This window comes from Pteropus vampyrus, unplaced genomic scaffold (genome assembly GCF_000151845.1).
Source record: "Pteropus vampyrus isolate Shadow unplaced genomic scaffold, Pvam_2.0 Scaffold195, whole genome shotgun sequence".
NCBI classification, from domain to species: Eukaryota; Metazoa; Chordata; class Mammalia; order Chiroptera; family Pteropodidae; genus Pteropus; species Pteropus vampyrus.
Window position 1 is genome coordinate 2897026 of NW_011888976.1, and position 12254 is coordinate 2909279.

General features: G+C 40.8%; 1 protein-coding gene across 16 annotated transcripts in view; it reads left to right on the plus strand.

Moving 5' to 3' along the window:
- The window catches only part of ERC2 (ELKS/RAB6-interacting/CAST family member 2), a 941255-nt gene that overhangs the window by 750643 nt on the left and 178358 nt on the right, over nt 1–12254 (plus strand). For 14 of the 16 annotated variants that reach the window (XM_011371814.2, XM_011371813.2, XM_023537617.1 and 11 more), the window contains one exon: nt 6847–6981. In XM_011371814.2, coding sequence (XP_011370116.1) covers nt 6847–6981 — 135 coding nt within the window. Of the gene's footprint in view, nt 1–6813; nt 6982–7922; nt 9381–12254 lie in introns of those variants that run through there. The other 2 variants (XM_023537622.1, XM_023537626.1) reach the window with 2 other exon arrangements.

The following is a 12254-nucleotide window of genomic DNA, read 5'->3' on the forward strand; positions in this document are numbered from 1 at the left end:
CTGAGCGTCAAAGGCCTGGTAGGCACAAGAATTTTAGTCCTATGCAAAAGTTAGACACAGACTTGTTAATTATTCAACAAAGATTTTAGTTAGATTCTCACAAAAACAGACCCTGAGACAATGATTTGGTATAGGTGGTTTATTTGGGAGGTGACCCCAAGAAACATGATGAAAAAATGGAGAAGCGAGACAGGGAAGGGAAAAGATGGATAAAGGTGCATTATGAGCAGCTTTCTGTTATAGTCAACAAGGGCTGCACCATGCTGAGGATCCACTGAGAGATTCTGGAATACACCATAGTGCTGTCACACTAAGGTGCCAGGATGCTGGTTATTTATTCATCAGCTCCCTCCCTCATAAATTGAGAGTTGTTCTGAGGGCATGAACTCCCCAACATTCCTGGTCAGCCCTGTTCCCTGGCCAAGCCTACACTTCTGGCCATAAGAAGACCTCAGGCAGAGAGAAATGCAGGGGCTTGAGGTGGGGAGACAATAGCACATCTGACAATTCAAGCTGCAGGTGACCTCCAGAGTAGAACAAGAGAACATGGAATGGCAGTGACATTCTCTATAACAATTAAGATCAAATAAGTGTACTTAATGAGTAAGTATAAAAATAGCAGCCAAACCCTCCACGATGACCTACTAATTTTCTGTCTATAAATAAGGACTGAGGGAGGTACCTTTAACAAAGTTGGAGAGAATTTCATTAATGTTCTGTTTGGCTGTAGTACTGATTAGCTGACTGATTTGGGGGAGATCAGACCAGTTTTCAAGGGAGGACCGAAGCAATAGCAGTGAATTATATGGATATTTGTAAAAGCATAGCCATCGAGAGACTGGCCCATTTTCCCAGAAATGTCACAGTTTGATATGTATGAGCATATGGCTATGTCTGTCTTAAATTCCTTCAAAAATGACCCAAGTTGATAAGTTCTTCTGAGCAATAAGAAAGCAAATTATCATCTTAAACATGTTTTCTGTCCTCCCCATATCCAATAAAGGAATGAAGAAAGCAACACACATATACACATCCCTCTCATGTCTTGGGGGTCAGTTCCTCATTTTTATCTGCTTTTCCTCCTAAGGTGATTAGAGAGTGAATTTACCATGGAATCTCCCAGCCCACTTTTCCTTATCCTCATATCCACGCCAACTTTCAAATCTTACCTCAAGGGGCATATCACCCATGGAGCATTATCTGAGGCCCCTGCCCTCAGCTAGAATGAATTTTTCTGCCTCTGGACATTTATGTAAATCAAACCCTTTTCCTGGCTTCTTTCCTTTATTGTGTTATAGTCAGTCCTCTACTTCCTCATATCTTATTTATCTTTGCTTTGTCCACTGCATCTGTCCTGAGACCTTATCCTTCATATCACTACTGTAGGACTCTGGGATCAGAAACCTGGTTTTAAGTCTTGTTCCTCAATTTACTAGCTGAGCAATCATGGGCTTTGTTTTCTCATCTGTAAAAGAGGGCTCCTAAGAATAGCTATCTCAGAACTGAGGATTCAGTGAAAGTATATTGGTCAAACGTTTAGCCTGGCACATAACTGTACTCGTCTTTGTGGTTGCAGGAGTTTGGTGAGTGTTTAAGGAATTCCTTTGCAGTGTCCACAGTAGAAGCTTTTCCATCACTGATTCTTACTTACTTCCTTAAAGTTCCCTGGTGCATATTCCCCTAATAGCTTCTTTATCCTCTTGCTTCATTTTGTCCTCCAAGAGTGAGCCAAGCAGTGGAACCCAAACCCTACTTGATTATGATTCATTGCCATGTGGGCCTGGTGGATGTCCAGGAAATCCCTCCCCTCCTCACTGTCCACTTGTTGGCTGGTGTCTCCATCTTTTACTCAGAGACAAGAACTGTTGACCTGGCCCTGATTTGGCAGAAATAAGACTAGTAGAAAACTTTTGGATTATTTCGGATTTTCCTGGCAGGAAAGAGGGAGAAAAGAAAATCTGATAGAATAAAGTGTAATTGCTATTGTATGGTATTATCTCCATATCCCATAGCAACAAATCTTATTGTATTTTTTCTTATTTAAACCATATTCATGAAGGTTTTATTGTTAATTTGATCCAGATGACTGATCAAAGCATAGTTCGTTATTGCCACCTTGCTAAAATATTTTTAAAGGCAATTTTAATATTACACTTTTATAGCTATGTAGTACCATTAAGCTATTGAGTCTATTACCAGTCAATCAAAGATTTTCATTTTGTTTCAAGAGCTCCTTGGATAAACTCTTCAGAATGTCAAAAGAGATAGAATATATAGCACCTTTTCACAGATGGTATTCATCAGGAATTTTAGTTAATGGAGAAGGTTTCAGTTTCCCATGGTTGGCTAACACAAGTATTCTAAAAACTGCTGCTCATCCAAAAGCTAGGGGATAGTAAGGAAATGAACCCCTTAACACCATCAATACCGTTTATTCTTAGTGAGGCAATTACTCCGAGATATAGTGAAGTATCTCATGGGATCCATTTTACTAAAGAATGGAGCATTTCTTGAAGAAGACCAGTTTGACTTTTCCAACAGCTACAACTATTCATTTGTCTTGCTCTCCACATTCCCAAGAACAACAACCACCAAAAACAAACATACAACAGGAAAAGTTAAACTATCACATGAAGAGTTACTTACTCAGCTGGCTCATCATAGGTGCTAATTGTGTATTTTCCCTTTCATATATTCCAAAGTAAGCTGTACCCTTTCCATTCATTTCTCCATGCATTCATACATCTATTTGACACACATTTGCTCACTATTTACACACCACACTCTGTGGAAGTGGTGAGTACAAGGGTAATTCAGACATAGAGCTTACCTCAAGAAATTTTCAAACTAGTGGTAGAGAAAGCCAAGAAAGCACGATTATCACGTAAGTGCTGTGATGAGAGGGGGTCTGGTGTGGGTACAGGATTCTGGAGAAGGCAGCGGAAGAGGACTTAATCCCTTCTGAAGCAGGCTTAGGGAAGGCAGTTCTGGAAGTGATGGTGTTGAAGCTAAGACCAGGAGAACTGATGGGTATAACTTAGGTAAAGGTAGAGGATGAAGGGCATGATAGGAATAGAGACAGCATGTCCCAAGGCTGGGGAAAGGAGGAATGAGAGACGAGGCTGGAAGGCGAACAGCAGTTACCTCCCCAAAGCCTTGTAAGTGTGGAGGAGCTAGGTATCTTTTCCAAAGAGCAGTGGGGAGCCTCTGAGGAACTTGAAGCCGGGGGGTGGTGGGATCTGATGTCACTCTGGCTATAGATTTTGTTCAGTGGGAGGTGGGAGTACAACAGGAAAGCTGTTAAGAGCCTATTGCCCTAGAGAAATAAGGTGGTGCCTGGAAGGAAAAGGAAGTAGAAAATGAAATCTGATTAGATTTGTCTCAGCAGTCATGACATAATATAGTAAAACGAATATAACATGGTTAGCTGAAGGCGAGAGTGTCGAGTCAGCCATTTGGTAGACACTGAAAAGGAAATAAAAATGAGCTTCAGTGAATCGCTAAATGAGTCCATGAGTTCCCAAGTGCAGTGTGCTGTGGAAAGCTATCCCTCTCCAACTCCACATTAGTTTTCCTGGGAATTCACTTTTGACTGCCCATAAGATTTGCTGTTTAAGGCTTTGTGATAGACACGTTATGTATCTGATGGCTACAGGGATGTGAACCACCATGCATGAAATCACCTAGTAAACGTGTCTGACGTTATTTGAACATGTAGCATCCTTGTTTTTCAATGACTTCTAGGGAGTTTTATTCATGGCTTCCTATCCTTCCAGACCATTCTTGGAAATCAATAGTAGGAAACCAATATAACTGGGTAGTGATGAGGATAGGTAGTATGCATTTAAAAAAAAAAAAAAACATTTGTAAGAGATTCGTTTTAATTTTACAATTAAGCAAACAGGATTGGTCAAACTTTTTTATAGAAGGGGAAACCAGCAACCAGCTTGTAAGAAATCTATCACAGTTTAGGGGATGTGTTACAAGCAAGATAAATAAAAGTAGTCTAGAATATCAGGCCAAACTCTCATTTTTCATCTCCATTTCACACTCTTCTCTTCCCGCCCAGACTAATCAAAAGAAGCCTCTTCCGCTCACAATTGTTCTGTGTACATTTCCCCCAGATCTGGTATTCACATGAACAACATGGTTTATTTATATTTCAGCACCAAATTGGAAAGATGACATCATTCATTTACAGTCTTTATCCCATGACATGCCTACTCTCCAACACCTCATTTCAGCAGACACATTTAGGACTGCATATAGCATCTTGTTTAGCTTGTACATTCTTTTATGGGATACAGTTCAAAGGTAGGAAACTTTAGGCTTGTCACTGGAAAGAAAATATCTCATAAAATCACAGGAGCTTCCCCAAAGGATAAGGACATTATATTGTTTACAATAGCAGTTATTTGTTCATTTAGGCGCCATCGTTCATTCTTGGGCGAGTCTCTTTTTTCTTGACCATAACAGGTCTTACAGCTCCCTTTAGGCACCCAGAATTCTATTAGAAGACACAATTCCAGGTTTATTAGTTCACAAGTTCAAAAGTACAGGCTCCCGACAATACTGGAACTTTATGGGAATGCTGAATTTTAGAATCTTCTGTACAATGGTAGGCCAAATAAGGGGAATCTCAGTACTTGGTCCACAACAGCTCCACTGACCTGTTTCTCACAGAACATAACTTGTCCATTGGGTCTTCTGATACTTTAAGTGAACATGTGAAGAATGGAAATGCTATCAGCTGCCAAAGGTTGCCCAGGACTTTTTAATTTCATTGTTAGGTGGATCTTTTCCTCTAATTTTGTTTTCATCTATATAATGCATTTTTTTTTTTTACATCCTCTTGGAGCCTTTCAAATATTATACACATTTTAAAAAATGGAGTGAGTAAATCATGAGACATCCTTTGGCAGGTGGAATTGGGATGTGAGGTGTTTCCAAAACTTAACAGAACCGAAATATTTATGGAAAGGTTATTTCTACCTGTTCAGCTGTTTGCCATTTTTGCTAGCAGCATGGCAATGAGAAAAGCCTAGAGATTAAAAAAGAGAAGACCCAGAAAATCTCTAGAAAAAAACTCTGAGGGCTGAAATCTATGCCTTGATTTTCTAACTGCAAATAAAATAGTAATACTTCCTCCTAGGAAAGTTTCAAGGATAGGTTAGACTTTACATTAAAAATACTACAAAAAATACACTACATTGGGTCCAGAATTATTATCAGAGTATTATTTATATACATAATAAAATTCCAACTGCCAGCCTCTGACTTCCAGCTGTCTTAAAGTGCCGATGGCTCATGGTCATCTCGAGCCATCTCGAACTACCAGTGAGATTGTTATGGCAATTTATGAGATGTCAATTCTCAGTGATCTTCCCTGTCTGAAAACAAACGTGCAGCTCACCTCTAGAATGGCAGCATCCCTCAAAATCATGGCCCATTCATTCTTTCAGTCACTCTTTGCAGCAACATGCATAGTGTCTCCACATTTTCTAGGCCCTGTGCTAAATTCTGGGGAGAGGCAGAGGAAAGAAACAGAACTGACGGACTGAACAGATAAATTCATGGTTGTAGAGTGGTGGTAAGCAGGAGGTACGCATCACCTGGCCTCAAGGGTGAGATCCAGAAAAGGCTGTGGGTCAGATACAGAAGTTAGAGTTGAGGGAAGGTGGCTAGGGGAGGTGTTGCAGAAAAAGGAAGCAACATGTATCAAGAAGGAAAAGTGACTTACAATAAGCAACAACAATATTAATAATAATAACAGCATTAGACTTTTATTGTAAGACATTATATGCCAGGTCCATAACTGACACTTGAAGTTTATCATAGCACTTGCCCACAGGGACCCCAGGGAGGGAAGCACTATTATTCCCATTTTAGAGTCGAAGATATCGAGGCTTAGAAATAGGTAACTGTAAAAGACCCCATAACCACAAAAGAGGTGGAACAGGACTTGAATCCAGTCTTATCTCTAAACCCACACTTGTAGTTTCTACATTTCCTGGCTCTTTGGGCTGGATATTTTTATCTGCCTTTTTCCATGGTCTTTAGGCATTTTTCTAGATCCTCCGATCTTGTAAGTTCAGTTCATCGCTGATATGTTCTTGCCTTGCATAATAAAACAGTACAATAAAACATTTCTATGGCCCTAAACACTTCTTTTAACTGTGACACCTCGTTGCCTCATGTGACAAACAGTGGGGAGTGAATTGGAGTGGTCAGCTCTTCTCCATTGACTTTGCTCCTTTTGCTCAATTTCCCCAAAGAACTATATCAGTTAAAACATCCATACAGTGCTCCTTCACTAGAAGTCATCGTAGCAACAAACCATCTCCATTAGTATTTTTGCATTTGGCAGCTTTTGAGTGGATTTCTCTGCCTTGTCCTGTAAGACCATTGTTTGTCTGTAGTTCTGTGTGTCCACCCAGCCCTTTTCCATCTTTTCATCCAGGGCTTACTTCTCATGCTTGCTCTAGAGTGTAGGATGTGATTGTTGGCAGTTTGTGATTGCAAGCTTACTCTGGATCTCTGTGACTGCTTGATAATGTAAAAACAAAGCACCTTAGGATATATCCATTCTTTCCCTCTTTTAAATCACATGGGGGAAGTCCACTTACATCTACAAATGCAGATCCAAGAACAAAGTAGCTTCAAGGATGTGACAAAGCCTTTTTCACCAAAGCATATGGCATGGTGCACTCCTCATTAAGTTCCAGTTTGACTAAAAATTAAAACTTCTGGATTAGGAACAAAGGAGCCCTATAGGTGCTACAACTGTGCCCTGACTCTCTTTGATTGGTCTAGCTCCTGAATCTCCCTGGCTTTTGTTCTGCACAGACCCAGAACAGAATGAAGCTGATAGCGGACAACTACGATGAGGACCACCACCATTACCACCACCACCACCATCACCACCACCACCGATCTCCTGGGAGGTCGCAGCATTCCAATCACAGGCCCTCTCCCGACCAGGTCAGTTTCATTGCCGCTTACCTCCAGGACCCCTTTTACCCTTTGGATATTTTAAGATAAAATAAATAATCCTCAAGAAATAATAAACAGCATAAAGTGATACGTTCTTTGAACTGAAACTAATAGCTTTGGTATTTATTTCCATCAGTCAGGCAATCTAAATGTTTTCCTTTCTCCTTCCTCTTTAAGGTTTTGTCTGTTCTTGTTTATGTTATGCATTTTCTTTCCTCCCTTCCTTCTTTCACAGATATGTAGTCTATTGCTGGCTCTGTATCTAATGGTAGGTTACTCTGGAATGTCTCTTTCAGAATTTTAAGAGAAAGCACTTTATTTCCATGAGCTTGGCAACCAGAGAAGCTTTGAGTATGCACAGCACTTTCCTAGAAAATTCCTTAGTTATGCAAATTAACAGTGGAGTGAAACAACATGAGGATAAATCAGTTTTGCCTGCCTTTTGGCCACTTAAGTCAAGGGGTCCGGTTTGTTTATTGTGGACCTTATCTTCTCCCTTGAATAATAAAACAAGTGAAGAGATGGATTGACAAAAACAAAAATCTCTCATGATTTTCAATAATATTTGCATTCACCCACCAAATGCGAAAACTATTTACAGTGTTTAGTATTAAAACTCTCGAAAGTGAATATCACGGAAATTATATAATTAAATGCAAACTAGCAGGGTAATATAGTCAATATTAGGAGTTCCTCCTTTATTACGCTATGACCTTTTTATGATCCTAATGTAACTTATGCAATAAATTTCGAGAGGGATGGCGGCATAGGTAATGGAATAGACTCATCTGGACATGTGTGAATGCCTTTATTATACACTTCTGAATAAGTGAGGGGAGAACTTACTGGAATTACCTGTTTGAAGAGAGGTTTTATTATTTGTTGGAGGAAGGGGTGCTTATTATGCTCCTAAACCTTTTTTTTTTCAGATGGCTCTTTTCCTTTTTCACCTCAAGTCACTAGCATCCTAAAGGAGAAATTAAGATTCCAAGTCTTAAAGATGTTTTGCCAGATGTACAACTTCTGCGGGAGCCATTAATATAGTACACAATGTAAGAAGGGCCCCCTGGAGATGTACAGTAAGGTAGCTCCAACCAGGAGGACCCTTGCCCCTACCCCTAGCTTGGCCTTACTCTTGTACTTGGAAGCATTTGCCCTCAGAGACTTCAATGCTGCAGAGTGTTCACACAGGACATCTCAATTTCTGAAGCCAAGTGCAGAAAGGCACCAGTTTATGGGATTAGCTCTCAAAAATGGTTCTCAATTTGGATATCAGCAAAGTGGAAGGAGATATTAATTTTATATCTTTATCTTGTATGCCTGTGGTTTTAGTTTGATTTGGTTTTATTTATTCAATCCTCATCCCTTACAACCACCCCCTTTCCCCTATACTCACTTGCCCCAATATACCTGGCTTCTTGCTAACCAAATCTCTTCATTCTCTTTCTTGGTCCTTACCTTTGCTCCTTGACCTTCTCTCAAGAGGGTTGAGTGTGAGGTTTTATTGGTGCCAGGAGGCCATCAAAAGCACTATAGGGGCAGAAAAAAGGAGTTGGAGCCAAATTGGGGGAGTGGGTCATAAAAGGACCTGCTGAGATAACAAACAGGCTTGTTTCATCACAGACACATATGCTAATATGTCCTGCTAGAAACAGGGCACCAGGTCAAATGTATCTGCCTTGTGAATGATATTTCTTACAGAAGCTTGTCTCCTGCTGCTTTTCCAGAGGTCTTCAATTATAAACTAGAGTACTCGCCTCCGTGGTTGACCCTCTTATGTTTGTCCATTGACACTAGAGGTTGTCACAGGGCAGAAATCATGGCTCAGGGGTGGCGCCCTTTCCAGAAGAGTTAGCATTCCCTGAGGAGTGTCTGGCTAAGATATGTCATCAGGACCTCTGATACACCTTTCTCATTGCTACTGTTAGGAAGATGGTGATGACTTTCACATCCTTCATTTCAGTGACCACTCTAAGTAACCCATGGACATAGAGGCAGACAGCCCCATTCTGTTTTAGAGATGAGCAATCCAGGCCCTGAGAGAAGTGGGGTGAACTCGACTGGAGTCATGCTGCTGGTTATTTGCTCATTCAAGTAATACTTGGAGCACATATTCCATGCCAGCCACTATGCTGGACTTGGGGAAGAGCATGATGGATAAGACAGAACTCCTATCTTCAGGGCATTTGCTGTCTAGTCCTAGGACAAAAATTCAGGTCATCTGATATCCCATTCAGTTCTCTTCTGGATCATATCAATCAAAATGTCACAGATAAAAGGTAATTATAACTTAATTAGGAGCTCATGACTTTGGAACTTGCTCTGCAATAGGTTCACTATGAAAGTGAAATACCCCAGGCCAGGATAATTTTGTGGTATTAAATTGGAGTCACAAAGCTTTAAGGCTCCTGTGCTGTACTCTTTCAATTAGAGAAGGAGGGTTCAGCAAGGAACCCTGGTATGAGTAGGCTGACTCCAGTGATAGAGATGGCAAGATCCCCTGGGCTGGTTGCCCTTTTTAACTAGGTGTCCCAGGTCTGGACAATGATGTTCTCCCCTGTACTGGAGATTGAGATTCATAACCATCAACAACTCATATATCAACATGTGAGCTGTTATAAATCCAAGTCCCACAATGTAACAGTCTTGAAAGGCTCGGAAATCGTTCCCACTTGATTATAAACTCTACACATAATTGCATAAGCATATATACTAATATGTATGGAGTGAAGTTATTTCTTAGGAGTAAATGACAGCTTCGTATCAGTATGTGACAATATTAGAGTATAAATGATGGATTTGGATGAAATTTGAAATAAATATCCATAATGTACCCATATTAACTAAACTGACTTAAAGGGGAGAGAGCAGTCTCTTTCAGCAATTCCTGATTCTCTTCCCATGAATCTTCCAGCCCTGACTTTCCTGTGGCCCCGAGGGTTGACCAACAATGTCCTCTGGAAGAGGGGCTACGTGATATTGTCTCCTGAGATTTATTGAGAACAGAACATGAAAACGAAAAAATATTTAAAAAATCAATTACTTTGCTACTTTTCCAGAGAAACTCACTTTTCTTAGGAAATTCAAGTAAAGTATTACCAAGTTTGCAGAATTAGATTGTTTTTTTGTTTTCTCCATTTCTTTCCAGTCTCTCCCTCCTTTACTATGATTTTGCTTTCTCCTTAGGAGAAACTGAATTCAAGGGTTATAAGACTAGACTAACATTTCCCTAAGTAACTTGTGGAACATTAGTCCCATGAGGAAAATCGTGAAACAAAGATTCAGTGGGCAAAGAATTTTGGGAAAATGCTGCATATTATGACTGAATCTTGGAGAGTCTTGGTGCAATTAGCAGATCAAAGGATCTAAAAGGTCGTATAAGAAAGAAAGCTTTCCAATTTTATTTAATCCAGCATTTCCCAGACTTATTTGATCATAGAATCTTTTTTTTTTTTCTTTTCTACTAACATCTGTGCTCTGAGAAATACTGTTCTCAGAGTATCAGGTGAAGAAAGAGACTACCCAGTTTAAAACATGGCTGATCTAATTTCCAGCAGTGTTTTTAATCATAGGTGGGGTTTTGAAGCAATTTTCCCTGTTCCCTGTTATTCTTCTCTATTCCTGCCATCCTTGTGCTAAACAACGTGTGATTTCCTGCAACTCTTCCACTGCCGTGTAATCACCAGAGTGAGAAGCTCAAGGAGTGGAGAGCATGGCACGGAGATGGCGGAGGAATTGCTCTAGTTATAGAGGGACGTTGGCAGTGGAGTGCCAGGACCCACATTCCTTTGTTCACTCACCTATGAGCTTCTGCACACCCAACGACCTGGTATAAGCCAGGCCCCCAGAGGAAAGTAAAGGATGCTTCACTCGACTGGGGACTTCCATCAGAGCAGCCAGGGCTCTGGGAGTGCTTTTGGGTAATGACCTTCTTATGGCAGAACCTGGGTTTTCCATTTTGCATCTTTAACTTTAGGAGTCCATGCTGCTAATTTATTCCTAGAAAATTGATTACCCTAGTCCTAAATATTAGCCACTCCACGTGGCAATTTCCAAAATCTGTCCGTAGATGTAAATAGTGGTCTTTGGTCCCTTCTCTGCTGCTCCCGGTCTTGTGGTCCTGGCACATGTTGGCTTTCAGCCAAGGCATGAGTTTATACTACTGGACATCTTTCAGAGCACTGAATGTCTCCATTTTCTGTTGAAAATTCCCATAGATTTCTGTTTGTGACACATGTCATTTTGCCATAAGCCATCCAATTACTTGGTTACTAAAGAACTCACAGCTATTTTTGGCCTTCTTTTCAAGCTAGTGATCATGGGATAGATGTAGAGACTATACATTAAGATATAATGAAATGATCCCAGTGACCCCACCCAAGTTGACTGTACCCGTGCTCTGCTTCAAAGAGGCTACAGTCCTCGCTACCTTGCTTTTGAGATTTCTGATCCCTAAACATGTTCCCTCTTCCCTCTTCCTACAGGCGAAAGAGCCATAAGGTAGAGTTAGCTCAGAAAATAAACACGAAGTTCTTACCCTCTCACCCCTGACCCTTGTCCACATTGCACACACCTAAGCCTTGGGGTACCTGCTGTCAGAATTAATCAGTGTCCTGCAGAGCATTACCACAGCAAGGGGTTTTTCAGCCACCTCTGCAATCAGGTCTTCTTCGAGATGGTAGCTGCGAGCCCCATGTGTTTTTTGGCCCCGGATCTGTGTGGTAAACCACCTCCCTGCTTTTCTCCTCCTCCTCCCAGGGGCTCGCATTTTATGTTTGGCCAAAGAGTTGGTGGAGTCTTGCTGTCCACCAAGAAAACGAAGCAGTCGTAGCAGCTCATACCCAAGCCCTGTTACTTCTCAGAAAGCCAACTCGAGGTCCTTGAATTCTCCTCTTACCCTCCGCCCTTCTCTGTGAAATGCCGGACAGGGGTCTGTGATTGATGCCCTGCTTTCCTTGCACTTTCACCAACAGATTAGCCAAAGTGCAGCGCTTTGAATTCTAACAAACAGATGAGGGGTTTAACTTGCTCTGTTGCCCCCAGAAGATGGATTCTGTATATAGAGTTGTTATTCCTAGCTTTTGCTTAGGGAGGAAAAAAGAATTTATTTTATGTTTTGAGGTTAAATGAATGTGGGATAAATGTATACATAGTGTCCTGAGTGTATATATGTATGTATCGCTATATGTCAGATGAACTGAGGACTTTTCCACATATGGAAGAATTTCTCAAGATCATGTTTAACTAGAAATTTCTCTCCC